The sequence below is a fragment of the Pelophylax lessonae genome, assembly GCF_965119305.1.
Source record: "Pelophylax lessonae genome assembly, chromosome: 8".
Classification (NCBI taxonomy): domain Eukaryota; kingdom Metazoa; phylum Chordata; class Amphibia; order Anura; family Ranidae; genus Pelophylax; species Pelophylax lessonae.
This window is the reverse complement of record NC_138775.1, coordinates 215,627,809-215,642,212: the sequence shown is the minus strand read 5'-3', so window position 1 is coordinate 215,642,212 and position 14,404 is coordinate 215,627,809. Positions and strand designations below refer to the sequence as shown.

At 43.7% G+C, this 14,404-nt stretch overlaps 1 protein-coding gene across 2 annotated transcripts in view; it reads right to left on the bottom strand.

Annotated features, from left to right (window-relative positions):
• Positions 1–14,404, bottom strand: part of SLC35A3 (solute carrier family 35 member A3) — a 130,712-nt gene that overhangs the window by 68,899 nt on the left and 47,409 nt on the right. The window contains exon 1 of one of the 2 annotated variants that reach the window (XM_082266612.1): positions 10,066–10,434. The exons of the other annotated variant lie outside the window; for it this stretch is intronic. Coding sequence (XP_082122738.1) covers positions 10,066–10,116 — 51 coding nt within the window. The 5' untranslated portion in view covers positions 10,117–10,434. Of the gene's footprint in view, positions 1–10,065; positions 10,435–14,404 lie in introns of those variants that run through there. 2 annotated transcript variants of the gene reach the window in all.

Sequence of the window (14,404 nt, the reverse complement as noted above, 5' to 3'; positions counted from 1 at the left end):
CTGCGGCTTCAGTGAAACTTGTCCCTCATATATAGAGGGAAGTCGCACTGAAGACGGCTCAAAAGTAGTGCACGATCTACTTTTGAAGTCGCCGCAACTGAAGCCGCGGCAGTGGAAATGGGCCCCATTGAAAACAATGGGTTTTGACTTGCTGTGCGACTTGACATGTGTCAAGTCGCACCGCAAGTCGCACTAGTGGAAACCGAGCCTTAAACCTCTTATAATACATATATCTGTCTCAGTGTGGATTAAATATCCAACTATATACCTGGATATTTATATTTACCACTGCATATAGATATTCAAGAATATTAACTAAATTATACACCGACTTTTTTTTTTTTTAGGTTTTTATCCGAATAGTCGATTAAATCAAAACAATAAAAATCGGCCAACTAATTGATACCGATATTTTGGCCATCGCATATCGGTATCGGCCGATATGGGCCAATATTTTGTACATCCCATGTCAGGGTCCAAGACTAGTCTTGTCCTCCTCCAACCATTAGGTGGGGATGCTCATGTAAGGGTAAAATGAGGTCACATAGCATAATTCCGTTTACAATTGTTATTGAATATGCCACTCACATATGTACAAATTAAAGATACAAGCAATTCCACATTAGCACATCTGCTGGCAGATCGGTATCTCTCACCCACTTGCCATAAGCGATACCCGGGTGATACCGCTCCGTTCTGCATCCACTCAATACTGCTCTGTCTCTCACCTGCTCCATCTCCCACCCACCCAATACCGATCCGTCTCTCACCCACTTGCCGTGACACCCGGCATACGATCTCAGAGGTCACGTGGTCACACCGGGCATGACCACACACATGACCTCCGAGATCGTATGCCGGACGAAGCGGTATCACCCGGGTGTCACTTACGACAAGTGGGTGAGAGATACCAATCTGCCAGCAGATCTGCTAATCTGGAATTGCAAAGTTTGCAAAACAGTGTTTTAGGTCTTTTAGAAATATTGATCTCTAAGTCCCCGTTCACACTGGGGCGACCTGTGAGGCGACCTGGTCGCCTCACAGGTCGCCGTAGGTCGCCTTCCATAGGGAAGCTGCGGACCCGTTCTAATAGGAGCGACCCGGAGCGACCGTCATAGACTTCAATGTTATGAAGTCCGTGCCGGCCGCTCCGAGGTCGCGGCGCGCTGCTCGCACCGCGACCTCGGAGGTCGCCCCGGGAAGTCGGATCGCGGCAATGTGAACGGGGCCTGAGTCCGATATGTACCACATTTAAACCTCTTATAATACATATATCTGTCTCAGTGTGGAATAAATATCCAACTATATACCAGGATATTTATATTTACCACTGCATATAGATATTCAAGATTATTAACTAAATTATACTTTTTTTTGAGGTTTTTATCCGAATAGTCGATTAATCAAAACAATAAATCGGCCAAATAATCGTTAAGTTGCAGCCCTAGTTGGGAACGGCTGGTCCTTACTATGTCAGAATTTTCTCATATGTCCCATAAGGAATTTAATGAAGAAAAGGAGCATAGACAAACAGCGCTAATCTGATATACTGTTATTATTGATTTCAGACACATCTTGGCAGACTTTTCTCAGAAGTCATTTCTAATACTTTGCTGGGGCCCTGGGATATTTGTGTACATAGGTTTGTGGCTACATACTAATCTTTTGTTACACAATATTAATAAAGGTAAACGGTGTCAGTGTGCACACAACCAGGTAGGTCCGCAAAACCACCACAAATAAACGAAAACGGAAAGCGGTTGCAGAACAAAGAAGAACTTTATTTATCGATCACACAAACATTTCACAGCAGCGTTCCTGCATGGTTTCAAGCTCTAGAAAGGCGTCAGTAAACTCTGCTGCAGTAGGAAATGTACTTTAGATGGTCAAAGAACTGTGTGTGTTAGGTCTGTCAATGCACTGGAAAAACTGGTTACACAAGCTCTGCCCTCTGAAGAGCAATCTGCAATGGATCTTTTTTCATAGGGCATTTGAAAGGCTGTTGCCACCTTACCACTTGTTTTAACCCATAAAATCCAGCACCACCGCACTGCAAATGTATGCATTCTACGTGGTTGAGGGGCAGTTGCAGCGTGGCCCCATTTACTTGAACGATGCGCATTCTGCAGGTGGCACTGCCCACTAAATGCAATGGGGGATAACTTTAGCCACTTTGCAAAGCATTGTGGAGGCAGCACGTGTATACCACAGTAAAGCGGCCATTGCAGCTTGGGGGCTCAACCACCTTTTTTCACAAACCCTAAACTTAGTGTCGGTTCACACTATGGCGATCCGACTTCGGGGGCGACTAGTGAAGTCGCCGTGCACCGTGACTTTGGCGCGACTTGCACGGACTTCACATAATGGAAGTCAATGCAAGTCGCTCCGACTTCGGTCAAAAGTAGTGCAGGAAGTATTTTCTAAGTCGGAGCGACTTGAGTCGCTCCTATTAGAACGGTTCCCATAGCACAGAATGGACCGCGACTTGTCAGGCGGCCAAGTCGCCTGACAAGTCGCAGTAGTGTGAACCGGGAATAAACCTAAAATGTATAAAGAACAAAATATTTGTATAGTAACAATTAGCATTTATAGACATGTACAGTAAACCCCCCTCCATTGCGGGGGTTACGTTCCGGACCCAGCCGCGAAAAGTGAAATTCCACGAAATAGAAAAACCCTATTAAAATGCATTGTAGGCGTGTTTTTTTTTTTACTGTCACTGTACGTGTAGAAGCATTTTAAGGTCTTTAAACACACTTTTAAAACAATAGAAACTCATTTAAACACATAAAAGATACCGAGAGACATAGCAAGAGCTATGGAAAACACAAAAATATTTCATTTCTAATGATTTATATTGTAAAATAACATTACAAAAAAAAACGCGAATTACCGGGACCGCAAAAACTGAACCGCGATGGAGCGGGGGATTACTGTACATAATATATGAAAGTAGATTTATAGGCAAAACATTTTTTTTCCCCATTTTGGATAGAAAAGGGAGGGTTATAACCCCATCTCTCATTGTGGAGATTTCTCTTCACCTCCAGGACTTCTCCCGAACCTCTTACATCCTTTGGAATTCCTACCCTAATCTATCCGACTATCTCCAACTCTATTCACTTTAAAAACGATCCCTAAAAACTTTTCTTCAGAGAAGCCTATCTTGCCTCCACCTAACAACTGTACTTTTGTTTTCTTCATCAGCTCATCCCCCACTGTAATTACCTTTTGTATCACTTGACCCTCCCTAGGATTGTAAACTCAAAGAGCAGGACCCTCTGATTCCTCCGGTATTGAATTGTAACTGTATTGTTTGCCCTAACGTTGTAAAGCACTGCACAAACTGTTGAAACTATATAAATCCTGTGTTAAATTAATAATAACCACTTCCATAGTCAAAAACAGGAAGTGAGAGGAAATCCCTGCAAATTAAGGGCTTTCCTTTGGGGAAGACCAGATCACCAGAATTAGTGTACCCTTCAGAAGATTTACCTTCCATTACTTTTCTGGGGACAACCCAAAATGTGGGATTTTCTTTCAAAGATAAAAAGGTAACCAGGACAAATGGAGGGCAAATCTCCCAAATGGAGACACAGACAGCAATAACAATTTAATTGGTTTTCTAATCCATCTCCACTCTGTCCAAAACTAAAAGAAAAAAGTGTTGCCTTAAGTTGTACTTTGTAAAGGCAGTTTTTTTTTATCATAATGCATTCTATGCTTTAAGATAAAAAGCCTTCTGTGTGAAGCAGCCTCCCCAGCACCCCTAATACTCACCTGAGCCCCATCTCTGTCCAGCGATGTCCACGAGTCCCTCAACCATCTGGAACTTTCCCTCCTCATTGGCTGAGACACAGCCATGGCACAATTGACTACCGCGGTTGTCAAAATCAGCTAGCCAATCAGCAGAGGGAGGAGGCGGAGCAAGACCGCAGCTCCGTGTCTGGACCCAGGGAGCTGCAGCTCGGCTCGGGTGCCCCCATAGCAAGCGGCTTGCTCTGGGGGAACTCGAGAGAAAGGAGGGGGCAAGAGCAGCAAAGAGGGACCCGAGAAGAGGAAGATCGGGGCTGCTCTGTGCAAATCCACTGCAAAGAGGAGGTTAAGTACAACAGGTTTGTTTTTTGTTTTTTTGTTTTTTAAAAAAGGAGACTTTACAAATCACTTTAATCAATTATACAGAGAGAGAGAATCAGAAAAATACTGTTTTACGACCACTTGATAGAGCTGATGTTCATAATAAACAAATGCATATTTACTAAGGTTGTCGGCTGAATTCTACTCTTAAAAAACTAGAGAAAAAATAGCCTAACAATACTCAAGAAGAGGAGGATCGGGGCTTCTCTGTGCAAATCCACTGTACAGGGCAAGTAAACATAACATGTTTAGTTTAAAAAAAACAAGAAAAACAAAAAAACAAAGCCCCTGCAGTGTCCCCTGCTTCCTTGTTCGCGTCCTCCGGCCATCTGACTGCGCGCAGGAGCCGCTGTTCACGGCATAGGGCTCTGAAGGAACGCTACGGTTGGCAGTTCCTGAAAGAGAGCGCATGCGCCAACGTCATCAGCTGCATGCACTATAAATATTTCATAAACGGTACAGGTTTAGGAGATATTTGTAGAACCTATAGGTAAGCCTTAATATAGACTTGCCTATAGGTAAAAGATTTTAAGTGGATTTACAACCACTTTAAAGAACTTGTGGATGTCAAGGTATGAGGTACAACAAAGCAGCTCACATCAATTTAATTAGAACTTCTGGCAAACAGGCAACTTTTTGTATAAAATACATAAATGGTATTATAATGGTTTTATAGGCAGAATAGTTTTAATTCTGCTTGGCCAGTACGGGCTTAATTACATTATTTCTCACTGGTTCAGCTTTATTGATTTTTGGGTTACTGGGTTTATGTTCTGGTTTATTGAGAGGTGGTCCAGGAAACTGCAATGCTCATTGGAAAGAAGTGTGTCATTTTCCTGGGTTCCAGTGTGGCAGAGGTGTCCAAACATTTTTGTGCTTATTAAAAGTCAGCAGCTACGGGAAAAAAAAAAAAAGACATGCCAAGTGTGCCATGTCATGGGATCAGGAGACCTTAAAGCGGAAGTTCCACTTTTGGGTGAGACTCCCACTTTAAAGAGGTATTAAGCCCAAAAGCAATTATCTGGTATCATGTACCTTAAGGCGATATTCTGCCCCCCCCCTCCAAAAGTTTAAAGTCAGCAGCTACACATACTGTAGCTGCTGACTTATTAGGACGCTTGCCTTTACCTGTCCTGGAGTGTAGGGATGTCAGCACCACATTTTTTCGGGCAGCCGGGTGTTGCTGCTGCCATTGCCGGTAAGAGAACCCAGCAGTGAAGCCTTGCGACTTCACAGCTGGGTCCCTACTGCGCATGTACGAAGCGCGCTGCACTCGGTTATTGGCCACAAAGCAGAGGGAGGAGTAGGGGGCCGAACCTCTGACGCACCTCGCCATGGCGAGGTCCGACAGAAGTGGGGACAGGGTACCTGTCAAAAAAAAAAAAAGTTACCTGCTCCCCCCTGAAAGGTGCCAAATGTGGCACCGGAGGAGGGGAGTAGACAGATAAGCAGAAGTTCCACTTTTGAGAGAGGAACTCTGCTTTAACCTATGTTGTAACCAAGTCTTAGATGTGATGGCTGCATTGTTCTTTTTAGGCTCCTTTGTTTATTTTCACCTGGGTACTCAGCCAGTACATGTGGTTTTTCTAATGACTTGGACAGCCTGCAGGCAATGTACTGCAAATGGGCGGCCTGTAGGTCGCTGCTTACTTCCAGGTTTAGGGGCAAGTTCATGCACGCGATCGCGGTTTGTGTGCGTTTGGGACAGGCTGTAGAGAAGAGTGGTTGGCAGATAATAGGTACAGCTTATGAAGGAAAGGTTTGTGAACACTGCTCTAGGTCAGTTTCCAATCTCTACCTCCACTAACACACAGGCCAGGTGCTGGCCCCGTCCATCACAGATTCCAATAAGCAAAAAGAATTCTGGTTGGACGCACGTCCAGTAAAATCACCTTTATTTCAGCAAGTCCCTAAAAACGCATTTCACACTTCCTTAGTCGAGAGCTATGACTAAGCACTAAGGAAGCTTGAAACGCGTTAGATGGTGATGCTGTTCCCCTCGATTTGTGTTTTTGGATAGGTTTTTATGGACTTGCTGTAATAAAGGGGATTATACTGGAAGTATGGCCAACCAGAATTATTTTTGCTAAGCTTATAAAGGAGGATTTGCATACACAGCTGCTCCACATTCTGGCTTCTCCAGTCCAGTCACTGCCCTCTATATGCCCTGAAAAATGCTGCACTATTTTTAAGAAAAAAATAAATAAATATGATCAATAAGCTATTTTTCATGCAAAAAATTAAGAAAACGAATGCAACAGCAGCACAGTTGTGAAGTATTTTATAGCAACCAGTATTAAGTTTGCTAGGGCAATCTGTATAGCGCTGCACCTGACACTCCCTAGTTAAAATCTATCATGAATAATGGAATGCAAACAGTGTCATAGAAACAGAGCATTTCAAATAGAACAAAAAAAATGAAGAAAAAAAAAAACCCACCACCACCTTCCTTTTTTTCTATGCAAATATGCTAGGCAAATATTGCATGCATGCAACATTTATGTCATAACCTTTCATATTAACTTTATTTAAAAATGTTCTCTTCACTGGAAAAAAAAAAAATGAAAAAATTACAATGGACGTGCTTTGTTCTTGTGAGCTCATACATGTGTTTATCAATGACACAAAATAAAAAATGGTAATACCTTTATAGTAGGACTGAAGTTTTCAAAATGGGCAAGAATCAAAAATTTACTAGGTGGCAGACAAAACAATATAGACTCAATACATGAACATTTTTACAGTGTTTCTAAAGCCAAAATGCTTTTTTTTTTTTTTTTACCTTCATGCATTCCCTGCGTTAAAGTGGTTCTAAGGCAGAAAGCTTTGACCTTAATGAATTTTATGCATTAAAGTGATTGTAAAGGTAATTCAAAGAAATAAATAAATAAATAAAAACAAAAAAAAACAAAACATGTTTATACTTACTTGCTCTGTGCAATAGAATTTCACAGAGCAGGCATGAACCTCCTCTCATCTGGTCCCTCCTCGGCACTCCTGGCCCCTCCCCTCTGTCCAGTGCCCCCATGGAAAGCAGCTTCCCATGGGGGCACTTGTGCATGCTCGCACCCAAGCCCCACTGCTGCATCTATTGGCACAGTCTGCAGGATTCAGCGCCTCCCCCCCTTCCGATCCCTTGTCACTGGCTTTGATTTGACAGCACTGGGAGCCAATGGCTCCCGGTGACCCAGCGAGACCCGGAAGTGAGGAGAGCGAAGAGCTGCAGACGTGCATGGCTCTGGATCAAATAAAGGCTCAGATAAGTAAAAGGGGGGATGCTGACAAAAAAAAAAAAAAAAAAAACTTTACCTTAATGCAAGGAAAGCATAAATGTAAAAAAAAAAAAAAAAAAAAAAAAACAAAAAAAAAAAACCTAATAGCAGCCCCCCCAAAAGACAGACCTGAGTGAACTCAATCCAGCGATTTGCACAAGCTTTCTTAGCCCTCTCTCTCTTCATTGGCTCAGATACAGCAGCGGGAGCCATATGCTGCTGTCCATCATAGCAAGTGACGAGGGAGCAAGGAGTAGGGTGCAGGGCCAGGCTGTGCTTTGTGTCTGGCGGCTTGCAACAGGGGCATTCAGCAAGCCGCAAAGGGGGACCCGAAAAGTGGAGGATTAGGGCTGTTCTGTGCAAAACCACTACACAGGGCAGGTAAGTATAACATGCTTGTTATTTTTTTTTTTTTTAAATATGGCTTTACAATGACTTTAAGAAAGGTAAAAAATGTTTTACAGCTTGCTGGCCTACCCGAACTCTCCAAATCCTCAATCCTCCAGCGCTGTGCACGGCGAATATTTTCTGTCCTCTCTTCCTCCTCACATCAGGACTTGAGCAGGAGCAGGAGCCATTGGCTCTTCCTGCTGTCAAATGATATGAAGAAGCGGGGGCGGGTTCAAGCTGTGCAGCCCCACACAGCTTGGGAGCGGGCGCGCACATATGCCCCCATAGCAATCAGTTTGTTATTATAGGAGCAAACTGAGAAAAGGAGGTGTCAAGATGGCCAGTGGAGGACCCTAAAAGAGGAGGTTTGGGGCCGCTCTGTGCAATACTATTGTAAAGAGCAGGTGAGCATTACAGGTTTAGGATTTTACATTTTTTTTTTTTTTTTTAATAAAACACCTTGCCTTTGGTAACACTAACTTTATAGAAAATAAATCAAATGTTAGACCCTTAAAAAAGTTACTACAAGAGGCAGGCATGTCATTTAGCACTAATATGTAACCCTAGATTAATATTAGCCAACTTAGGAGTTCATATAAGGACAGTTAAAAAAAAAAAAAAATTGATGGGTCAAAGGCAACTTTCTAAAAAATAATCAAAGCATCTGTCATGAACCGAATTTACCACCAGGGCCCCTTTCACACAGGCATTCTGGCTGCCTGTGTGACTTGTAATTACCAAGATCAAAAAATAGAATGCATATGTGCCCCTATAGGTAAAAATAGAATGCATATGTGCCCCTATAGGTAAAAATAGAATGCATGTGTGCCCCTATAGGTAAAAATAGAATGCATGTGTGCCCCTATAGGTAAAAATAGAATGCATATGTGCCCCTATTGGTAAAAATAGAATGCATATATGTGCCCCTATATATAGGTGGTTGGATGTGTGCAGACACGCATTTCCCTGTAACCGGATCGGTTCAAATTCATCAGACCAAATGCAATACGTTTTTTTCCCAGGTCCCCTCTTTACTGAAATTTTACTTCCTTTACATCTGGCCACCCATGGAGATTACAGGGGTCACAGGGGTCTCTTTTTCTCCCATTACAAAATGGAGGACAAAGAGCAGAATAGACACAGACATTACATATACAGTATTATATTCTGATCTGACTGGCAGGAGATCAGTCTATGATATCCTGATAAAAAAATAATATATTTGTGTGAAAGGGGTCTTAACGATAAACAGTGATCTCCATTCAAAGCTCAATAGCAGGGGCAGTTGTTTTACATTTTGCTTATTATTACATCAGAGCTTGCAATGAACATGCAATAAAACGGTTAACAGTCTGCCAAACATACTGGAAAACGTCTATCTTAAAAAAAAATAAAATAGTCTTCCCAATTCGCTATGATCTAGGACAGGGTTTGTCATCCATGGTTCCTCCAGAGGTTGCTTGGGGGTTTCCTTGAGCAATGAGCAATTTCTGCCTCTCAAATAAGATCCCACTGACACCATTGATCTTTTTAGCCATCTGTAAGAGGATAATTCTTCCCAATGACCACAAGCATAAAGAAAATTTCTCCCACTGACTAGCATTTTAAGAATTTTATGAATTTAATTTTACGAATTGTAGATTATCAATTCAAGTTTTAGAAGGGGTTCCCTGAGATTGGAAAGTTGTTTCAAGGGCTCCTCTGTTTTGAAAGGGTTGAGAAAGGCTGATCTAGGGTAAAGGGACCCTGTGCTGTGCTATATTGTACATTAAAAAGAAAACAAAAAATTTGATATTTTCATGGTGTTTCTTCTAGATTATTGATAGTCACTTTAATTTCACCATTTATTGGAAATTCCTGCTACAGTATATTTTTTTGAAAAGGCTAAAAACTAATAACTATATAAATCTATGTACTATTAGAGTTATACCTGTAAGGCTCGATTCACACTGCTGCAGGGGCAAAGTCCTGCGACTTCCTTCTGACTTGATCCGACTTAGATGCTATTTAGGAGGCTGTACAAGGGCTGAAATTGCACCCAATTGGACCAAATGTAGTGCAGGAACATTTTCTAAAGTTGGAGTGACTTGTGTAATATCAGTTAAGACGGCTTTCATAGGGAAACATTGAATTTGACATGTTGTGCGACGTAGGGGGTCGCACAAGTCGAATCCCATGACACAGCAATGTGAACTGAGCCTTAAGCATTTTTTTATTAAATATTTAAATAGCTTCTACATTAAAAAAAAGTAAAGTCTATACATACGGACGGGGTACTTTCAGGTAATGCCTCTTCATCTTTCTCATGGTGAGACATAACTATAGAACGTTTTCTCCTGTGTGAAAAGTGTTTTAGATTCCTTTCAAGTCCTGTTGTCTGTCTTGCTGTTTTGTGGCATCATTCCCAGCTACAGATGACCAGTTTTCTGCTGCTCTAGTACAGACTCCACAAAGTGTGCAACAGGAGGAGCAGCTCTGGAAGTTTACTGCCAAGTCACCAATCCATGTATGTGAGAGATCACTGTTTAGGAGATGATGACCTCACAGGCTAGCATAGAAGCTTGGATGGTGCATTTTTGCTCTCTGGAGGATGGAGTATTAATCCAGGGATCTGTTTACAGCAGCACACTGTTCCAGGATGCAGAGAATGCCTCCTCCACCGAACTCCATGCTGGCAGTGAAAAAGCCAGAGCAAACAGCAGCTCTTTGTATACAGAATCCACACACATGTCAACAGCGTACGGACACAGACCTCTCCTACTTTCGTCTGCAAGAAACTTAACAGTGACTGCAACAAAAGATCAGTAACTATGTGGAAGAGAAGGACAATGGTGGCCGACCCAGGCTTGCAATGTGGTCATTCAGGAACAGTAGAATCTGGGTGGTACCTGGAGGGTGTTTTCAGAAATGTACCCAACTATTCACATCCGAGGTACACAATGACAGCTAAAGCTTGTAACTCTACAAATACTCAATAGGCAAAGCCTGAAAATCATCTTCAAACGATCATTGTTGTGATAGTTGTCAAGTCACATGGATTGTTGTTGTCAAAGCTCTAGGACACAGATCCGAATAGCACAATAAACCAAACACTTTAGCTAATGGTATGCTTTTTAGCAGTTTTCATCCATCATAGATTTAGGTGCATGTTCAGTGTCACAGGGTCTCAGACAGGTCAGGTCTTCAAACAACCTCCATAAGCTGGATTTGCGCAATGAATGCATTTTTGTGCTTTGATAAGTGTTTCCTTTCACTTCAATATCAATAGACACAGGGGAAAATGAGGTATGGCCCTCCAAATTTTTTTTACAGGTGAAGAGTCTCTCCGGAATAAAATTAAATCCCAAACCAAAAAAGTAACCCAATTAAGACTCTACAGACCACCTGTAAAAATGTTGCATACAGTATAACTTAACCACTTCAATACAGGGCACTTTCACCCCCTTCCTGCCCAGGCCAATTTTCCCCTTTTGGCGCTGTTGCATTTTAAATGACAATTGCGCGGTCATGCAACACTGTACCTACACCAAATATATGTAATTTTCCCCCCACAAATAGAGCTTTCTTTTGGTATTTGATCACCTCTGGGGTTTTTCCTTTTTGCTAAAAAAATAAAAAAAGCCTGAAAAGTTTGAAAAAAAAAAAAGTTTTTTTGTTTAGGTTATACAATTTTGTAAATAAATAGTTTTTTTCCTGCACTGATGAGCACAGATGAGACTGCACTGACAGGCACTGATGAGGAGGCACTGATAGGTAGCATTGGTGGGCACTGATAGGCGGCACTGACGGGCCACTGATAGGTGGCACTGATAGGCGGCACTGATAGGCACTGGTGGGCGACACTGAAAGATAGCAATGATGGGCACTGGTGGGCAGCACTGATAGGGAGGGCAATGGGGGGCTCCCTGACCCCCGATTGCCATCCCTGGGTCTGCACTGGTAATCAATGATCTGATTACCAGTGCCAACCCCCCCCCCCCCCCCCCCCGTCAGGGGAGCCGCCGATCGGCGCTCCTTTGAGCGTGCCTTTCAGGCACGAACTAAGGAAAGCCGATCAACGGCTCTTCCTGTTTACTATGTGACCAGCCGTGATTGGACACGGCTGGTCACATGGTAAAGAGCTACGTCAGTAGGCTCTTTACCGAGATCGGAGATGCAGGGTGTCAGGGGGACGCGCAGAGCTGTATTATCCTGCCGCCGTCATATGACGTCCGGTCAGGATAATACAACCACATTCCCGCCGTAAATCTGCTAGAGGGCGGGCGGGAAGTGGTTAAAGACAATACCAATTCCTGACTCTGTACCCCAGAAAATTATTTCCAAACGTACAAAAAAAAAAAAAAAAACCCTTAACCCATTTATGACCTCCTAACACATAAGTGGCTTCCAGGAAGTGGGCTCTCTTGTTCTGTAGAAGCATTTGATCATGCACAGATGAACAGATTCTCAATCATGCGATCGCTGTGATCCCCAGTGCGGTTTCCCCTCTGAAGAGGAAAAAAAATTGAATTTTTGACTTGCCGTAAATTCCATTTCTCTGATGTTCATTGACGGACACAGCCCCTGATCTTCATAGCTAATGGGTTATACTGCCCCCTACAGGAGTAGGACACTAGGCAGAAAAAAGAATCTGGCTACACCCATGGGCAGTCCCGGGGGGGGGGTATACTCCCTCTCTCTGCTATAGGTACTCAGTTTTGTTACAACCAGCGTCAGAAGAATTACAACTGCACAGAGGGGTGGGTGCTGTGTCCGTCAATGAACATCAGAGAAATGGATTTTACGGTAAGTCAAAAATCCCATTTTCTATTTTGTTCATTGACAGACACAGCTCCTGATTCATACCCATTGGATGTCCCAAAGAAGTGTTAAACATGAGGGGTTGGAACAGCAAAAAAATTCCCAAGGCTAAACAGTAGCCAACCAGGCAACAGGAGTTCAACCAAAACAACTGGAGCCCATCTGAAAAAAACAAGACAATCAAAGAGGATCAGGTCCCCTAAACAGCAGCCTGCAAAACCTTGAGGCCAAAAGAAGCATCCACAGAAAGTGTGAAAGTGTGCACCGACGACCAGATGGCCTCCTTGCAAACCTGCGTCACTGACGCTTGATGACGCAAGGCCCAGGAGGCACTTCGTGCCCGAGTAGAGTGTGTCTTGACAGGGAATGGAGGAACCTGACCCCAGATGGAATAGGTCTGAATAACCATCTGGAAATGGCCACAGAGGAAGCGGACAACCCTTTCCGAGGTACAGCAATGAGCAAAAATAGGGAGTCCGAGTTCCTAAAAGACTCCATTGCTGCCAGGTACACTCCAATTGCCCAGACTACATCCAAGGCATGCAAGGCAATTTCATTCAGATGTTTTGGCTTGGGACACAGGGAAAGCAACACAATGTTTTCATTCAAATGAAAATCAGAGACAACCTTTGGGAGGAACGACTGACAGGAGCGACAAACTACCTTATCTCTGTGAATCACCAGTAAGATGGACAGGATAACGCCACCAGTTCCGACACCCTGCGTGCAGAGGTGATAGTAACTAACCAAAAAAACCCACCTTTTGAGACAGCATAAGCAAAGGAATCTCCCGAATATTCTCAAATGGAGGCTTCTGGAGGGCCAAAAGCACCAAATTGAGGTTCCAAGGCGGCAATGGAGACCGCACAGGAGAACCCATATGACAGACACTCTGAAGGTGCGCACCAAGGAGTATGTGGCCAAGGGTCGTTGGAAGAAGACCGCCAAAGCCGACACCTGGCCCTTGATGGTACTCCAGGCCAGTTTCTGTTCAACCCCCATTGAAGGAAGGTCAAGATCCAAGCCACCGAGAAGGAGTGAGGATTAACCTGAAGAGACTCAGACAACGCAATGTACGTCTTCCATGTACGATGGTAGATCTTCCTAGAAGTAGATTTCCTAGCTTTTAACAGCATTGGAATCATTGACTCTGATAAACTTCTATCCATCAGCACCTGGCGTTCAACAGCCAAGCCGTCAAAACTAGTGACTGTAAAGCAGGATGTAAGATTGGTCCTTGAAACGGCAGATCCTTCCTGAAAGGAAGCTTCCACGGAAGGACGGCGACCAGCCGCACCAAGCGTGGTGAGCCCAGTCCGAAGCCACCAAGATGACTGAAATCCCTTCTGCCTCGATCCTGCGTAGAAGTCTTGGCAGAAGCTGGAGAGGAGGGAAGGCGTAAATCAGATGATACTGAGCCCACAGGGCCACCAGCACATCCGTGGCATCGGCCAGAGGATCCCGTGACCGAGCCACAAACTTCTGCAGCTTTCTTTTGAGCCGAGACGCCAACAGATCCACCTCAGGGATGCCCCACCAGAGACGCAACTGATGAAACCCCTCCGGATGAAGGGACCACTCCCCTTGTTCCAACGCCTGCCGACTGAGGTAATCCGCCTGACAGTTTTCCACCCCTGGAATATGTACGGCGGAGAGGGCTGTAATGAACAGTTATGCCCACCTTAGAATGCCAGCTACCTCCAGAGCCAACACTTAATGTGCTCCCCCCGTGATTAACATAAGCCACAGCAGTGGCATTGTCCGATTGAATGCACACTAGATATCCCTGAAGACGATCCGTCCAA